The sequence below is a fragment of the Panthera onca genome, chromosome A1 (assembly GCF_046562875.1).
Source record: "Panthera onca isolate mPanOnc1 chromosome A1, mPanOnc1 haplotype 2, whole genome shotgun sequence".
NCBI lineage: Eukaryota > Metazoa > Chordata > Mammalia > Carnivora > Felidae > Panthera > Panthera onca.
Window position 1 is genome coordinate 220,231,452 of NC_138339.1, and position 16,446 is coordinate 220,247,897.

Consider the following 16,446-nt stretch of genomic DNA (forward strand, 5'->3'; position numbering starts at 1 on the left):
CAGTGCCACTTGCGGCGGTCTCCTTTTCATTACACCAGTGACACACGCCGAGGGGATGGATGCAAAGGCCCAGCCCGTGCTCCATCATGCCTCCTGTTGCCCACAACGTGAACAACCGAAGGCTGCAATGGGGAGGAAGACTACAGGTGCTGAGGCCAGCCCCTCTCCCACCTAAGCCGTCCCACGGAATGCAAGCAATTTAACAGACTGCAGGAAACGATCCCTCCCTAAGCATTTCCACTTCCCACGATGATTATGGAAGAAAGAGAAATTGTCATTCTGCATGGCTAGCAACAATACATGGCGCAAGTCTGCATCTGGCTTTAGGATATTGAAGCGTCCCCAAGATAACTCCTGCACTGGGCAGGAGGCTGGGAGTGCAAGCCCCGCCTCTGCGGACTGCACAGAAAGCAAGAAACTCCATGAATGAAATGTTACCAAGGAACTAACAGCTCAGGTCACAGTATGCAAAGCTGGGTGGATTGTAAGGGGGGGACAGTATAACTTACAAGAGGGGAACCTTTTATCCCCCATTACGGGCCAAGTCAAGCCTATCATAAATCTAAATTCCCCTGAATAGCTATGGTTAGACTGGTGATGTGTTCAAAGATACGCATATCTTTTCTTCCTTCTCACTAATCCCACCAGGACAGTACTAAGTAGTTAACGAGATTTTTTTTTTCCTGAATGTTTGCAACACACTTCATATGCATCTCCTTTTAGTTTTTGTTTTCTTTCTTGGGATTTCCATTTTTATTTTAGAAAAGAAGTCTTTCGGGGCGCCTGGGTGGCTCAGTTGATTAAGCATCTGACTTTGGCTCAGATCGTCATCTCACGGTTTGTGAGTTCAAGCCCTGTGTTGGGCTCTGTGCTGACAGCTCAGAGCCTGGAGCCTGCTTCAGATTCTGTGTCTACCCCTGTCTCTGTTCCTACCCCTCTGACACTCTGTCTCTGTCTCTCTCTGTCTCTCAAAGATAAATGAACATTAAAAAAATAAATAAACATTAAAAAATATTTTTTAAAAAAGGAAGAAAAGAAGTCTTTCATTGAAAACACTGAGGTAAGCTTAAACTTATGTCGACAAATGAAGGTTGCTTGGCATGTTCATTTGCTGAGTTTTAAAAATTGCAGATTTTCTACAGATTTGTTGGTAACCTTTTTTCCAGTTTTACTGAGAAATAGTTGACACACATCACCTTATAAGTTTAAGATGTACAGCATAATGGCTTGACTTACATATATTATGAAATGATCCCCACAATACGTTTAGTTAACATCTATCATCTCCTATAGGTGCAATAAAAAGACAAGAAAGAAATTTCTCTCTGGGATGAGAACTATTAGTATAATTTGATGATTTTCTTAAATTCCCATTCATTTAACGGTTGGATGAAACCTGAGTCACCCAAGTTCTGGCTTGGGATGATTTTTTAACTTCTCAAGTATGTTCTCAGGCTTAGAGATTGACTTTTTTAAGAATATAAACTGTTACAAAACATTTTTAAATGATTGTGGATGTTACATACATATCTTGTATACGATATAACCTTATGAGTCTTTTTTTTTTTTTTTTTTTTTTTGCTTAATCCACGCTTCTGTTTTGTTTTGTTTTTCTCTTTAATCCAGAAATAGACAAAAAGAAATATTACAAGTACAGCAAGGAGAAGACGATAAAGTGGCTGGAAAAAAAGGTAGAGTACGCCTCCAGTACCTTACGGCAGAAAAAGTTTTAATGCTCCTTTTAAAAAATATTTACAGAAGGAGGTAAGTGTGAATCTAAAGGGCCATGTTGTTTATCCAGCTAAAATACAGAAACTGTATAGAGATACCCAAATACTCTTCATCCTCCCTAACTCATGTATCTCTGGGTTTAGCTCCATGTTTTCCTTTGACCTGCATCCCCATTTCCCATGATCCTCACCCCTGAATGAAAGAAGTTCCCACCATCTGGTGATGGATATTTGAGTCTTACAAGCCAGATAATACCAGGAGTGACACGCACTTACTGCTTTCGGTCCCTGTCTCAGAGGTTGCTTTTGCTCACACAGCGAGGCAGGGGGCTGAGGCAGACAGGATTCAGGCCTAGGGGAAGTGTGTTTCACCTTCAGCATCCGGATGCTGGAGGGAACTTAGTGATCCTAACATCCCAGAACTAATCTCAGGTCTGGGGCAATGGTTTTCAAATAGATTCTGTGGGTCACAACCAGTATTTCTCTTGAATGGGATGGGATTGGGGTGGGATGGGATGGGATAGGGTAGGATAGGATGTATTAAAATGTAGCACAGAGTAAGGGCAAGTATTAAGTGTGGTTCTATGAAGCATATATATGTGTTGAAGTACTGGGTTGCTGGGTATTGCTTACTGTAGGTGTAGTAGAAACAAACTCCTTTGAAAGCCACTGGTCTAAGAATATTGTGGACTTTCATACTGATTAAGAATCTCACCAGTCTAGGTCTACTGATGACAGAGTTTTTCAAGTTCAGTATAGTACGGATTCTGAAGATTCTCTTCTGTCTTGCATGTGGAAAACACACTTGACGTACCATGTTACTGGGCACACGGGGAACCCGGAAACATGGAAGCGAACCTTGCGGAATTAATCAGGTTCCTACTATACAAAATAGTGGAAAGATTTTACAAGTGCCCCCCCATGGTTCAGTTTTCATTTGCATTAGTAGTAGGTGAAAAATAAGGGTGAGTGCTGAGCAGGGTCTCGGCATTTAGGTTTTGTTGTTAGCAAGTGATGATGACGTGAATCGCAAATTCACATGTATATTTATCAATTGTGTTTCTTTTCTTAAATTCCTAGGAAGTGGGATATTTATATGATTTATTCCATTTAGAAAAAAAATGATTGCATATAAACTTTGTGCCAGGCTCTTTTCTAAAGGCTCTACATATATGAACTCTTTTAAGCCTCACCACAATACTGTGCATTAGGTACTATTTTTGTCCCCATTAGATAGAGGCACAGAGAGGTTAAGTAAGTAGTCCATGGTCACAGAGCACAGCCAAGTAGCCTGACTCCGGAGGCAGTGCTCTCATACTGCGTAGGCATTTAGAGGTACATGTTTTGACATCATCCCCAAATGCTGCCGCTGTTGCTCAACTCCTGTCCAAATGTGCATCTCTCTCTCATCTTCTGGTATCTGGTTAAGACATTTCTAGGTCCTCAATTACTTCTTCCTGGATCTTAAATGGATCGAGGATCATCTGGAAGGCTGTGGATCTCTAAAGTTCCTTGGAAATACCCTGATGTTTCCCTTTTGGTTACTTTATAGGTTAATCAGATTGTGGCAGCCTTAAAAACCAATAATGTAAATGTCAGTGCCCGGGTACAGGCAACTGCATTTTTCTCTGGTGACCAGGCTTCCAGTGACAAGGAAGGTAAGGAAATCAGTTTTTTTAATATTATGTATTTATTTATTTATTTTTAATTTGAGAGAGAGAGAGAGAAAATGAGCATGAGTGGGAGAGGGGGCAGAAGGAGAGAGAGAAAGAATCTTAAGCAGGCTCGATCTCAAGAATTATGAGATCATGATCTGAACCAAAATCAAGAGTCTGACGCTCAACCAACTGAGCCACCCAGGCACCCCGGTAAATCACTTTATCAGAAATTACTTTTGCCTGGAGTAAGTTGCTGATTTACAGATGCCTGCCTCATGATTTTAAAATCTTAATGTCCCAGAAGCTTCGCATTCATGTCCATGTGTTCTCATAGATCTTGTGGCAGTGTGCATTTTGTTTCAGAACCAAGTGGTATTTCTACCATAGATCGCTGCTGTCACTAATCGATGCTTAAATAATTCCTTCGACAAGTACTTATTTTGCAAAAACAGTAATGGCCACCCTAACAACTCTGGCCGTCATTCGTTGAGATCATGTTGTGTGCCAAGCCCTTGGCTAATTTGCCAGTATACACACAGTATCCCAGCTAACACTCCCCTTAAGTCTCACTTTACAATGAGAGTCTGGAGGCTGCACCCAAAGCCACACAGCCAGTAAGTGGTGAAGCCGAGCCTGCCTGACTCTGGGGCCCACACGCTTCCCCTTTCTGTCATACTGCTGTGTGTCCCTAGGCTTCCAACGGGCTGCTTCTGTTTGCATCTTGGTCTCCAGAATTGTATGTCCTACCATGGATCTTAATATTTTGATTTTCGATGGAAATTGATGCCCTTGGCAATTTTTTTCTTTTAGATTCTTAAGGTACATTCTTTTGCTTTTTCCAGTGTAGCGTCCCCTTATTTTTGTATGTACAGTTGAATAAAAACAGCTGTATAATACAATTAACATTCTCAACCGTGGGACAGAAATTATTCTGGGGGCGCCCGGGTGGCTCAGCTGTTAAGCGTCCCGTTCTTGATTTCAGCTCAGGTCATGATCTCACGGTTCATGAGACGGAGCCCCGAGTCAGGCTCCGTGCTGACAACGCAAAACCTGCCTGGTTTTGCCCCTCCCCTGCACTCACTCTCTCTCAAAATAAATAAATAAACATTAAAAAAGAAAAAAACTTATTCTGAGTTTAAACTCCAATTCAATGTTCCCCTGTTCTAGACAGGCATACGACTCCAAAGCATCAGAATTTCATCATTAAAAAAATTAAAACTAGGACCAGGGATCTGTTTGTGATTGAAGGCGATTCAGGCAGTCCTTGATTTGCAGAAATCTACCTTAAAACACCTTACACATGTAGATGTTAGCAGGCTCCAGGCATTCAGGAAACGGTGGACAGCTCTGCTGAGCTGAGTTTACTGAGTTTACCAGCTATCACTGGTTTTGACTGGCTTTAACAAAAGAGAAGGGATTGAGTCAAATGGATGGATGGACCCCAGATTTTTTTTTTAAGTAGGAGAAGGGATGTTAGACATTATTTAGATAGACCTCATTTTAAAAGTGAAGACTCATGGTATCAGAGAAGGAGATGACTTATCCAGGGTCACCCGTCATAGCTAGTAGACTTCTGTCTCTGAATCCAGTGTTTGAACCAATCTCTAAAGATAAGAGTCTGGGTGTGGCTATCTCACCACTTGGGGTCCTAGCCATAAAGTAAGCTTTACAGTGTTTCACACCATTTCCTTTTTTTATATCTTTAGTTCAGTATGCTACCAGAAGAGGCAAACCAATCATGTGTTGGCTCTCTTAGTTCCCTTTGTCTCTTCATGACTTATTGGATAATTACTAACCTAGAACCAAGAGCACATTTAAAGAAGCATCCCATGATAACTTTCAGTTCTGTCTTGGGGGTGAGGGTCCCTCACTGAAGACTCTTTGAGATCCTGTGGTCTAGGCAGCACTTTAATACTTAGGCAAATTATTATCTTAGTTTTAAGGCAGAAGAGGAAGAAAAGAAGAAGCAAATGACTATCACAGCAACAAACCTGAGATAGTGCTTTTGGTAGTTTATATCCCCATACGTTGATCCCATATATCGTGTTTCATTATCCTCTAGTATTCTACCTAAAATACCAAACTGAAAAACAGGGTTTTAAAAAAGATTTTGTCTTATGTATTTCATTGATACCATAGCTTCATTTTAGTACTGACTGTCCAGGTGCTTTAGAATTCACGATTATACATTCTACCGAGGTTAGTTTTTTACATTTTTGAAGGCATTTTTCTAAGTTTGAGAGTACATATAATGTTCAGGACTCTTACAAAGCAAGTGCTTGACAGAGAGAGACACGTCATGTCTTACATCTCTTAGATGAACATATTTGTTACTGTTCATTAATTAGATTTACCCGGTATTGAAGCAGACCTAGAAAAGATTACTCTTTAAAAGACGTGAATATGTCGTCGTATTACCCCTGACTTGGAGCTTTATTTGCTTTCAAAGGCCCCAACTAAGACAACAACCCTGAATTTGTTTCAACTCTCATTGGGCAACTGCTGTGTTACTTGATCTCCTCATATCTTTGCTATCATCCTGTCACACCTCATCCATGAAGTCCCTCACTACCCTAACAGCTGGATGTTAGCATCCCCAGTTTACAAATGACGAAACTGACGGGGCGCCTGGGTGGCTCAGTCGGTTGGGCGTCCGACTTCGGCTCGGGTCACAATCTCGCGGTCCGTGAGTTCGAGCCCCGCGTCGGGCTCTGTGCTGACAGCTCGGAACCTGGAGCCTGTTTCGAATTCTGTGTCTCCCTCTCTCTCTCTCTCTCTGTTCCTCCCCACTTGTGCTCTATCTCTGTCTCTCTTTCAAAAGTAAAATAAACATTTAAAAAGTAATAAAAAGAAAAAGATGATGAAAAAGATCGGCCCCTCTTTGTTATGCCTAATTTTTCTACCTTGAAGTCACAGCATTCACATACCACATACCATAGCAACTATTAAAATATATAAAAACAGGGGCGCCTGGGTGGCTCAGTTGGTTGAGTGTCCGACTTCGGCTCGGGTCATGATCTCGCGGTCTGTGAGTTCGAGCCCTGTGCCGGGCTCTGTGCTGACAGCTCGGAGCCTGGAGCCTGCTTCGGATTCTGCGTGTCTCTCTCTCTGACCCTTCCCCGCTCGTGCTCTGTCTCTCTCTGTCTCAAAAATATATAAACGTTAAGAAAAAAAAATTTTTGTTTTTTAAATAAAAAAAGAACAAATGACGAAACTGAGGCTGTGAGCTTAAATGAGTCTCTAAGGCCAGCTAGAGCCAGAATTTTAACTCTGGTCAATTTGGTTGTAAAACTATCATAATTGTTACTAATTTTTTTTTCTTTCACTCTCCATTCTGTTTCTTTCAGAGGATTATATTTGTTATGCCCATGGTCTGGTATCTGATTACATCCCTAGAGAACTCAGTGACGACCTGTGTAAATATTTAAAGTAAGTATCATTCCTCTTCAGTCGTAATTAGGAAGTACCTCGGCGCTTTCTGGTCTCCCAGCAATAGGTCCTTTATGGCTCATCACATCACATCACTATTTTTTTTTTTTTAACGTTTTTATTTTTGAGACAGAGAGAGACAGAGCATGAACAGGGGAGGGGCAGAGAGAGAGACCAAGCCACCCAGGTGCCCCATCACATCACTATTTTTGATAAGAGAGTATTCTCGACTTACCTCCTGGACCGTGTGGTTTGAAGGTAATTTTTAGTGGACACTGGTGGATTGGAACAAATTAATTTGGTGGATACTGATTGCGGAAACTTGTGAATGTTAGGACTGGATTTTTGGATTGGTATGATTTTAGAGGGTAAACAGTATTAAAATTGATCCCCAGTTACACTTAACTAATTTGGTTCTTTGTGATGATTTTAAGAGAAATAAAGGTTAGAAGGAAAGAAGAGATGGCATGTGGAATATTCTTGAAAGCTACATGTAAAGGCTTTGTACCATATTTACCGTCATTGGATACTCACCAAATACCTTCATTTTGCCCAGCACTTGAAGTGGAAAGGATGAAACACAATCTGTGTCAGAGGGCGGAAAATGGGTTTAAGAAGGACCTGATTTGTGTTATGTCCTTCATAACGATATTTAATATACTATAAAGACTTTACCTTAGGCTGAAAAGAATGTGTTTATTTTCTAGATTTTAGCAACTATTGTTAAGATTTTATGGGTGTGATAATAGCTCTCCCTGATTCTTCTAGTAGCTTTCTCCTCTGATGCATAAACATAAAGCGACTTCTTAACAGATGCATAGTTGCTGTTTTTAGCAAATGACTTAGGTCCTATTTTAAAAAATAATCAGCGGGGCACCTGGGTGGCTCAGTCGGTTAGGCATCCACCCAACTCTTGGTTTCAGCTCTGGTCATGATCTCATGCATCGGGCTCTGTGCTGTGGCACAGAGTCTGCTTGGGATTCTCTCTCTCTCTCCCTCACTCTCTGCCCCTCCCCAACTCACGCTGTCGCCATCTCTCTCAAAAATAAACTTAAAAAAAAACAACAACAGTGGGAACTGGTTTCTAGTGTAGTTAAAGTGCTTGCAAAGCCTGCTTTCAATCAATAACCCTATCTTTCTGTTTAATATTTCCCTGTGTTTCTCAGTGCCTGTTTGTCTCATTAGAGACCTATGTCTCTGTACTCCCATTATTTTTTAGATTCTTTTCTTTACTCTGAAGTGTTTGAAGATTTGGGGAGAAAGATAGGTCAATTCAACTTCTCTTTAATTGAAGAAAAGTAAAGTTTGTGTGACTTTTTGTCAACAATTAAAATAATTTTCAATTTCATATATGTACTGCATTCGTCGTTTTTGAAGGAAAAAAATCCTACAATGCCAGAATGCAAATTTCTAGAGGCTAAAGTAAAGCAATTCCATTTCAACAATGAGTTCTAATTTTGTTTTTTAGTTCAGACAGTTTCACTACAAGGAAAATGAAGATTTCTTCATTTAGAGAAATTTCATTCCTTTCACTGAGGCAGTTGTACAGTCAGATACATGGAGGTGAAGCTATTCCCCAAAAGTGGGACTTGTAAGTCCTAAGCTGGCCCAGACTCTCTGTTTGCTTGTCTATGGAAAACAATGACTATGATTCTTATTTTTCACTCCTTAGGCTTCCAGAACCTTCAGCTTCATTGCCAAACCCTCCATCAAAGGTAAGGAGCTGTGACTAAGCTATCTTTGGGGCACTTGGAAAAATAATTCATTTTTACCACATAAGTTTCGTTTGTTTGGGTACATTTGAAAGCTTTTTTTTTTTTTTAAGTTTATTTATTTTGAGAGGGAGAGAGCACAAGCAGGGAGGGGCAGAGAGAGAGAGGGAGAGAGAGAATCCTAAGCAGGCTCTGAGCCATCAGTGCAGACCCCGACATGGGGCTCAAACTCACAAACTGTGAGATGGTGACCTGAGCCGAGATAAGAGTCGGACGCTTAACCGACTAAGCCACCCAGGCACCCCCATTTTAAAGCTTTCTAAATCCACCTTGCACGGACTGATGTCGTATGGATTAAAGATTGTAATGAGCTGTCCATCGGTATTTTTTATTTTTGTAGAGTTTACCTGAATGATAAAGTGCTGTGAAAACCAGATAAGAGTTGGTTTTAGCCAGATACCTACGTAAAAGTCTTATAGATACGTGACGAACTCTTCTTGAGTCAGCCAGATCCTGCAATTAACTTTATTAATCATCAGGAAGACTCCATGTGTAACTTAAACTCACTTTGCCAGATCTAATTGTTACTGGCACAAAGGTGAGCAGAGCATGATTTTTATAACACAGAGAATCCTTTGAACAAAGATAGCCAAACTTTTTTTTTTCCTCCGCTTGAAATGGTCAACGCAACTTTTGGGTTGCACAAAACCCTTCCTCTTCCAGCTGTTCTCCGACCGCCACCCACCGCTCCCCTGCTCCGTGGGCCGCAGCTTGTTTTTGTCTCCCAGATACAGAGAGTAGAGAAGGCAGCCATGAACCACACCTGATGGCACACTGTGACGTCCCTCAGTCCAGGCCTGATCTCAGACAAGCGAGCGCTGCTCAGAGACAGGGAAATAAACACATGCATCAGCTTGTCAGTGAGGCCATTCTCCTGCCAACAGAATAATGGATGCCCTGAGAATGTACAGTGGACACGTCATGGATGTTAAAGCACTTTGTGTCTTCCCGGCCTTCACGATGACCAACATACTCGGGGTCGTTTTTGTTTGTTTGTTTTTGTTTGTTTGTTTTGTATCATGTCCTGTTAAAGTGCATCAGTAGTAGCTATGGGCCATTTTCAGCAGATCGTCTGAGGAGGGGCATCCTTTTCTCTGGAGGAATAGCACTGGGCAGAGGTCAGTTGCTAAGGTCATTCTAGGTCAGACCCACACTTCTTCCAGTCTGGTAGTTAATCTCTGACAGTAAGTAGCTCTAGGGGACAGAGACATGATTGCCTTGCTGTAAGTAAGGAGATGGGCATATCCGTTTCTCTCTCATATTTCTCCTTCCAAAACCTAAGCATCTTTCTTTCTCCCAAATATCCGTCTTCCATAGTAACTTAGAGATCATTCGTGAACAGATCGAAGCCTGTTCTTGAAGCTGTTGGCCTCTGATAGCATCCGGGGTAATGCATCTCATACGTTTGCTTTTAACCCGGTTTTCTGTTTTCCTATTTTAATTTCCAAAATGTAAATCATTTGTGATGTCATTCATCATTTATGATTTAGATCGGAGGTCAGCAGACTTAACTCTGCAAAGGCCAGAGAGTGAATACTTGAGGCTTCGCGAAGCAGCTGGTTTCTGTCACAACGGCTCAGCCCTGCTGTGGTAGCACAGAGACAGCCACAGACGATTCATAAACGAAGGCGGGCGGCCGTGTTCCAGCCAAACTTCATTTATAAAAACAGGCGGCCGGCAGGGCTTGGCCTGCGGGCGGTTTGCCAAGCCCTGATTTAGATCTCCCAGTCCCGTTTCCCCTAAATCTCACCTTCATCTCCTGGATTGTTTAGTTGCTTTTTGAGGTCTCCCGGTCTATTGTGTCTTCCTGGGGCTCCGGCGTGCAAAGTGCGAACTGCACTGGATGATGTACCACGGCTTAAACAGGCTTAGGGTAATGTCTTCTGCTAGCTTTCTTGTCTGCGTCCAGGATTTGATTGATTTTTACAGTAATAGAGTTGACCGTTTTCAGGAAATACGTTCCAGTGGCTATTAGGTATCTTTGTATCTGTTTGTAATGATGGCACGAAGCCTGTCATCCTTAATATGTTTCACATTATTTTCTTACTATCACATGGTTGCCTGTATTGAAGCCCTGCTTCCACCCGTCGCCCCCTTCCATGCTTTGAATTTATCGCTGGCAGCTGGCAGAGCCGAATGCAGTCAGTAGGTTGGAGACGCTCCTGAGCTCCTTCTTGCAGCTCATTTGTAAGAATCAGACCATCGTAGCTAGCATGAATCCCTGTGGTACTCTTCTGTTTGCCCCCCTCTCTTTCCAGAACTGTACCCGCTTAGTCATACCCTTTGTTACTGTCTTTCTGAGCCCTTTTCTATTTCTTCTGAAACATCCCTCCAAACCTATAGTGATTTGGTTTTTTAAATAACAAAAATTCAAGTGAGTGTAACAACTATGACTCTTTCAAGCATATTCAACGTGAGCTGTGAATAACACTCAAGAAAATTCCAGGCAGAGCCTTCCACAATCAATTTCTGTTATTGTAAGCACTGATAACTGGTGTCTTGCTTAGCAGTGAGCCATTAAAACACCTGGACAAGTCAGTCATCTTATGAAACATTTTATATTTGTAAAGAAGCACTTTTCATCTTAACCTTTACCTTGAACATTTTTCATTTGACTTCCTTTTCCGTGAAAAGTAAATACGCCCAAGGGTTTATAATGACATCTGTAGAACATTTTGCCACAGAGAAGGAAAGCAAACCACCTTATAACGTTAAGCTTTTTGCAGTTTGCATCAGAGCCTTCATCGTTATTACCTGCGAGTTCCACTCTCCTGGCTGAAGAGACTTTTCTAGTAAAAATATGCATCACCTAAATACCCCTGATCTTAATTTAAGTAGAAACATGTATTCTTAAGTTCCTTGTATACATTCTTTGCTGGTAGGTAGTTCATTCGTGATAAGCTAGTCTTTTTCTTTTGAAGGTTCCCTTCTTAGATTGTGGTGTGCCCAAGAGAAGGTTTTGCCTTATAGATTTCCAGGATGCCCCTGTTTTTTTTTTTTTTTTTTGAGTGTCACATAATGTTATAGATTCCCAGGAGCGCGCCCCCCCCTCCCCGCCCTTGTTTAGAATGAAGTATTTCAAGACCTGTTGTTTTATCCCCTTGGGTTTCATTCATGTGCCAGGGTATCTTTTAGCCCTAGCCCTGCAGTTCTTTGTTTAGCAAAAGCTGGGATATGAAGAGGGAAGCCGGGAACAAATCTGCATTTCCCAGGGAAGAGTCACGTTAGATCTTGTCAACCCAGTGTCTCCACAAAGAACCCAAAGATCTATAGAAGACCAGGTTGTGGTCACTGTGCAGTTCTCTGTGTTAATCATCAAGACTTCCCTGCCCTGTTGTGTGCCTTTTACATAGTAAATGTGTCACGATCCCTTCTATAATGGGACCATTAAGGCCACAGTCTAGCTCTTGACAAGATTCTCCCATTCCTTGGTGCACGAGGCTCATGTGGATGGTGAAAATATGAGGTAGAGGTGGGCTTGGTTGCACCGGGCCTCATGGAAAGAGCACTTGTTAAGAAATGGGGATCCTAGCCCTTGTCCTCTGCTAGGTGGCCTTGATCATTTGTTTAGTCTCTCTGTGCTTCCTTCTGCTGGCTTCATGCTTTGCAAGGTTGTCCTTGTGTGGACAAACTGAGATAGTTCAGTTGAAAGGAGGTAAGAACATGAAGCTATACAAAAATGGTAACAACAGAATCATGGTGTGCCTTCTTCCTCAGTGGACGTTACACCAGCCCAGATGGTGAATGCAGTGGGGGTTCTGGCTGGACACCTGGCCCCCTTAAAGGAAATTCTTGTCTTTGACCACTGTGCCTGCCTTCACCCCGTTAGACTGTCCTGGAAGTCAGCAGTCACCTAGATGCCTCCTGGTCCTGGTACATACAAAATATGTGATCAGTACCACTAGACTGCCCAAGGGGCTGGGTCGTGGGCTCACCTGATCATATCCCCCCCCATCACCAAGGCTGCTTTTCAGAAGGGACGTGTGGCTTCATTCCCCAGACAATTGGCAAAATGCAAAGTAAAGCCCTTTGCCGGGTCTGTTGTTCCATTTGGCCTTGATGTGGGTCCAGATTGGCCCTGTTGTTTTCTTAAAAATGGAGTGATGTGTCGAGGTGACATTTTATACCACTTTACTGCTCTAACATTGCAGAAAGTAAAGTTATCTGATGAGCCTGTAGAAGCAAAAGAAGATTACACTAAGTTTAACAGGAAAGATTGGAAGACTGAAAAGGTATGTGTGTCCAGCTGTAGTGGCATATTCTTGGATCCCGTAGGTGATCCTGCATGAGGACACGTAGGAACAATTACATGCTTGATTGTGATTTTACAGTTTTAACCATGAAGAATTGTTAACTTGCATTTCTGCGACTCAGTAATTCAAAATTGTGAATGGCAATGGATATGTCAAGTCAAGAAGACTTGTGAGGCACGAAGGCAATATGCTTAGCAAGAGTGTGCCTACCCTTTGCTCTATATTAAGAGTAGGGGGGCACAAAGAGAGGGGGCCTCCACAGGTCATTTTTTGTCAACTCTACTGCCTGGAAGCTTCCCGGAACTTATGACGAGGACCATAATTACTAATATTAAATAGGGTACAAATAATTTTCTAATCTGTGTTTATCCTTTTCATTTGATTTTTTTAACAGCTTTAAGTTTTTCTGAGGATTAAATAATAGGAATTGTTTCTTCTTGTGATTTTCTCATTATTTTTATCCTTAAAAAGACCTTGCCCAATCCAAGATAAATTAACTTCCAATTGGACTTTAACATTTAACCCCCCCCCCTCACCTTAGCACTTAATGTTTTTTTTATAATTTTTTTCTTTGATCTATACGTAATTCATCTGGGCATGTGACGTCAGGGGAAAATCCAGGTTGAGATCTGGCAAGATAGCTGGTCACCTCAATGGCTTCTGTAAGCAGGGCAGGCTTTGGCATTCTCTGTGAGAACTGCTTCTGCCCCACCCTTGCAACTGCTGCTTTCTGTTGTATCTATTTGGGCACCGCCCCAGGGAAATGAGGGGCTGGACCCTGCTGTCTGTTAAAGACAGGGGATAACTTGTCTCGAAGAGACTGCCACTTTTCACCATCCCGTGAGGAAATAAGCCTTCTAAAATATAAGTACAGAATGTGAAAAGCAAGGTTTCAGGGATCAGACGCCGTGCCCTTAAAAGGTTCTCTGTCAATGACTATCTCACAGTTCACAGGGAGACACAGGAATTTTTTTCCTTCGCTGCTTCCCATCGCGTATGCTTCTGCTGAGAAGTTATGATGCACTGAAGGAAACTCGGCTACTATTTACCTCCTGCTAGTGCTCGTTCCAGGATGTGGCAACAAACCAAAACAAAACAAACAGTGACCATAAAGAGATAGAAATTTAAAAGGCAGAGTCACTTGAAGTCAGCTTTTTGAAAAGTTCTTAGTTGGAGGAATCCCAGGGCAGTGGTCCTGCTGGTCCGGGATGCTCTGCAGTACAGGTTATCTTTTGAATATTACAGTGTTGGCCTTGGTTTCCCGGAGAGCCTATGAATAAACTCCAACGGTAAATTGTTGTGAATTATTCATCGTGCTGTAATACCAGGCTGTAATTCCTCCTCTGACAACCGCAGCCTATGTCAGTTCCTTTGTTGGTGTTATTGCACTTAAAACACCCTCCAGAATTATTCCCCTAAAGTAAACCATTGGTTGCAACATTCCCCTCCTTAGAAGGCAGCCGTTTTGCGTCCTGCTTCTTTTAACGTATTTTGTGTCTTAGGTCTGAATTCTGAATAGAAATCAGAACTTTAAAAAAAAAAAATAATCATTCCCTTATGAAGCACGTTACCAGCAAATACTTCTCTTAATGAACCTTGAGACATGCGTGGTCTTGTTTGATTTGCATGTATGATTCATAAACGTTACATTTGTAACAATTGTTCTCTTATTTTCCTTCACAGAAAAATAACAAAATGACCGCAGCTCAGAAGGCTTTGGCTAAAGTTGACAAGAGTGGAATGAAAAGTATTGATTCCTTTTTCGCTGCAAAAAATAAAAAAAAAACTTGAAAAGACTTGAAACTTTCAAAATGAAATCTGGCAAAAAATATTCGCCTTTTCCACGTTCCGTTTTTGTCCTTCCTCCATGCCACTCTACCTCCTGACCCGTAATTACCACCTTTTGAAAAAATAAAAAAAAAAAAAGCTTTTTTAAAATGAGGGCAATTTTCAGAGTCGAACATTTCTTGGCATTTGATTTTTGTGTTTCTGAACAAAATATGGGAAAGTAATTGGGTAACTTCATGGCCTGTGGCCTTCAGAGTCTTGTCTGACATCATGAAAAGTCATCAAGTGAACAGAGCTGATCTGTAGCTAGCCTCACAGTTTCCTCAATAAACGAACATGTGACCATATTTGAGTGTATGCCTATAATTTTGCACAACTTTCCCACATGGTAGCTGTAGCAATCTGGTTTTCAGGGTAGCAAGAGAATTCAGATAACAGCTGTCAGAAACTACTAGTTTGCTAAAAGCCTTTAGTTTTTGGTAAATCTTTTGTTTAACACTGTCTGTTTTATGAGTACCTGTTCTTTGCAGAAAATAGAGAAAAGTATAAAATTAAAATTCGAATCTCCCACCTTGACACTGGCTGGAGATAATATGGCATGTGTTTCTATAAGAATAATTTTTTAAGGAATCATAGTAGTAATTTTATAATCTTTTTTCTTGACAACATCATTTCGTGAGCATTTTCCCAGGCTGCCAAAGTATTTTTCATAAATATGCTTTTTAAATGATGGTCATTTTAGGGGCGCCTGGGTGGCTCCGTCGGTTAAGCGGCCGACTTCGGCTCAGGTCATGATCTCGCGGTCCGTGAGTTCGAGCCCCGCGTCGGGCTCTGTGCTGACGGCTCAGAGCCTGGAGCCTGTTTCGGATTCTGTGTCTCCCTCTCTCTGACCCTCCCCTGTTCATGCTCTGTCTCTCCCTGTCTCAAAAATAAATAAACGTTAAAAAAAAAAAATTAAAAAAAAATTGTTGGAGTGTCAGTATTTTTCTTATGGACCCTAAAGATATTCTATAACTTAAAGGCATTCTTGTTTGTCCACTATATTCATTGTTAATTTTTTTCTTGGCCTGTAAATTGTCTTTAATTTTGTGTGTGACTTTTTTGTCATGCAGATGGTTTTGGTTTTTAAGTAGACGTGCGTGTGTGTGTGTGTGTGTGTGTGTGTGTATAAACTTTTCCTTTATATTGATGTTATACTTAGAAGGATGTTTCCCTTTGCAGGAAGGTTAACCACTTATTTTCCTCTAATTTTTCAATAATTAATTTTTTGTTTTATATTTAATTACTTAAATCATCTACAGAATTTGTGTTTAAATGTGCTGTGAGATAAAGTTCTAATTTAATTGTTTTCTCACCTGTTTATTTTTCCATTGGATCTGTTGGATTATTTTGTCAGGTTCTAAGAATAAGCTCCAATGAGATTTCTATTGAGATGTTGTTAAATCAGTAATATTTGGAGACAAACAGATGTGTTTATAAAATTCATTGTTGTTATTCAGGCATGTAGTAGTTTTGCATATTTCCTAAAATCCTAATCATACCTTTCACTAACATTTGGTTCTCCATCTCCATATAGGTTCTAGATATTTCTCTTAAGGCATATCTCTAAGGTATTTTTGTTGCTATTAATGAAATCTTTTTTTTTTTTCCTTTAGTTAGATCTTCTAACTGGCTATTTTGTGGCAGAGTTTTACATTTTTACATATTTATCTTTTAAATGACCAATTTACTAAACTATTAATTTAAATATTTTTATTATATTCATATTGGGGTTTTGATGCATAAGATACATATCTTCAAAAAATTGTGTGTAACT

General features: G+C 41.0%; 1 protein-coding gene across 4 annotated transcripts in view; it reads left to right on the forward strand.

The window, feature by feature from the left end:
- Positions 1-14,977, forward strand: part of RNASEH2B (ribonuclease H2 subunit B) — a 59,291-nt gene extending 44,314 nt beyond the window's left edge. For 3 of the 4 annotated variants that reach the window (XM_060637241.3, XM_060637238.2, XM_060637240.3), the window contains exons 6-11: positions 1,627-1,691; positions 3,283-3,388; positions 6,736-6,817; positions 8,490-8,532; positions 12,741-12,821; positions 14,526-14,977. In XM_060637241.3, coding sequence (XP_060493224.1) covers positions 1,627-1,691; positions 3,283-3,388; positions 6,736-6,817; positions 8,490-8,532; positions 12,741-12,821; positions 14,526-14,633 — 485 coding nt within the window. In that variant the 3' untranslated portion in view covers positions 14,634-14,977. The remainder of the gene's footprint in view (positions 1-1,626; positions 1,692-3,282; positions 3,389-6,735; positions 6,818-8,489; positions 8,533-12,740; positions 12,822-14,525) is intronic. The other variant, XM_060637239.2, reaches the window with a different exon arrangement.
- The last annotated feature ends 1,469 nt before the right edge of the window (positions 14,978-16,446 follow it).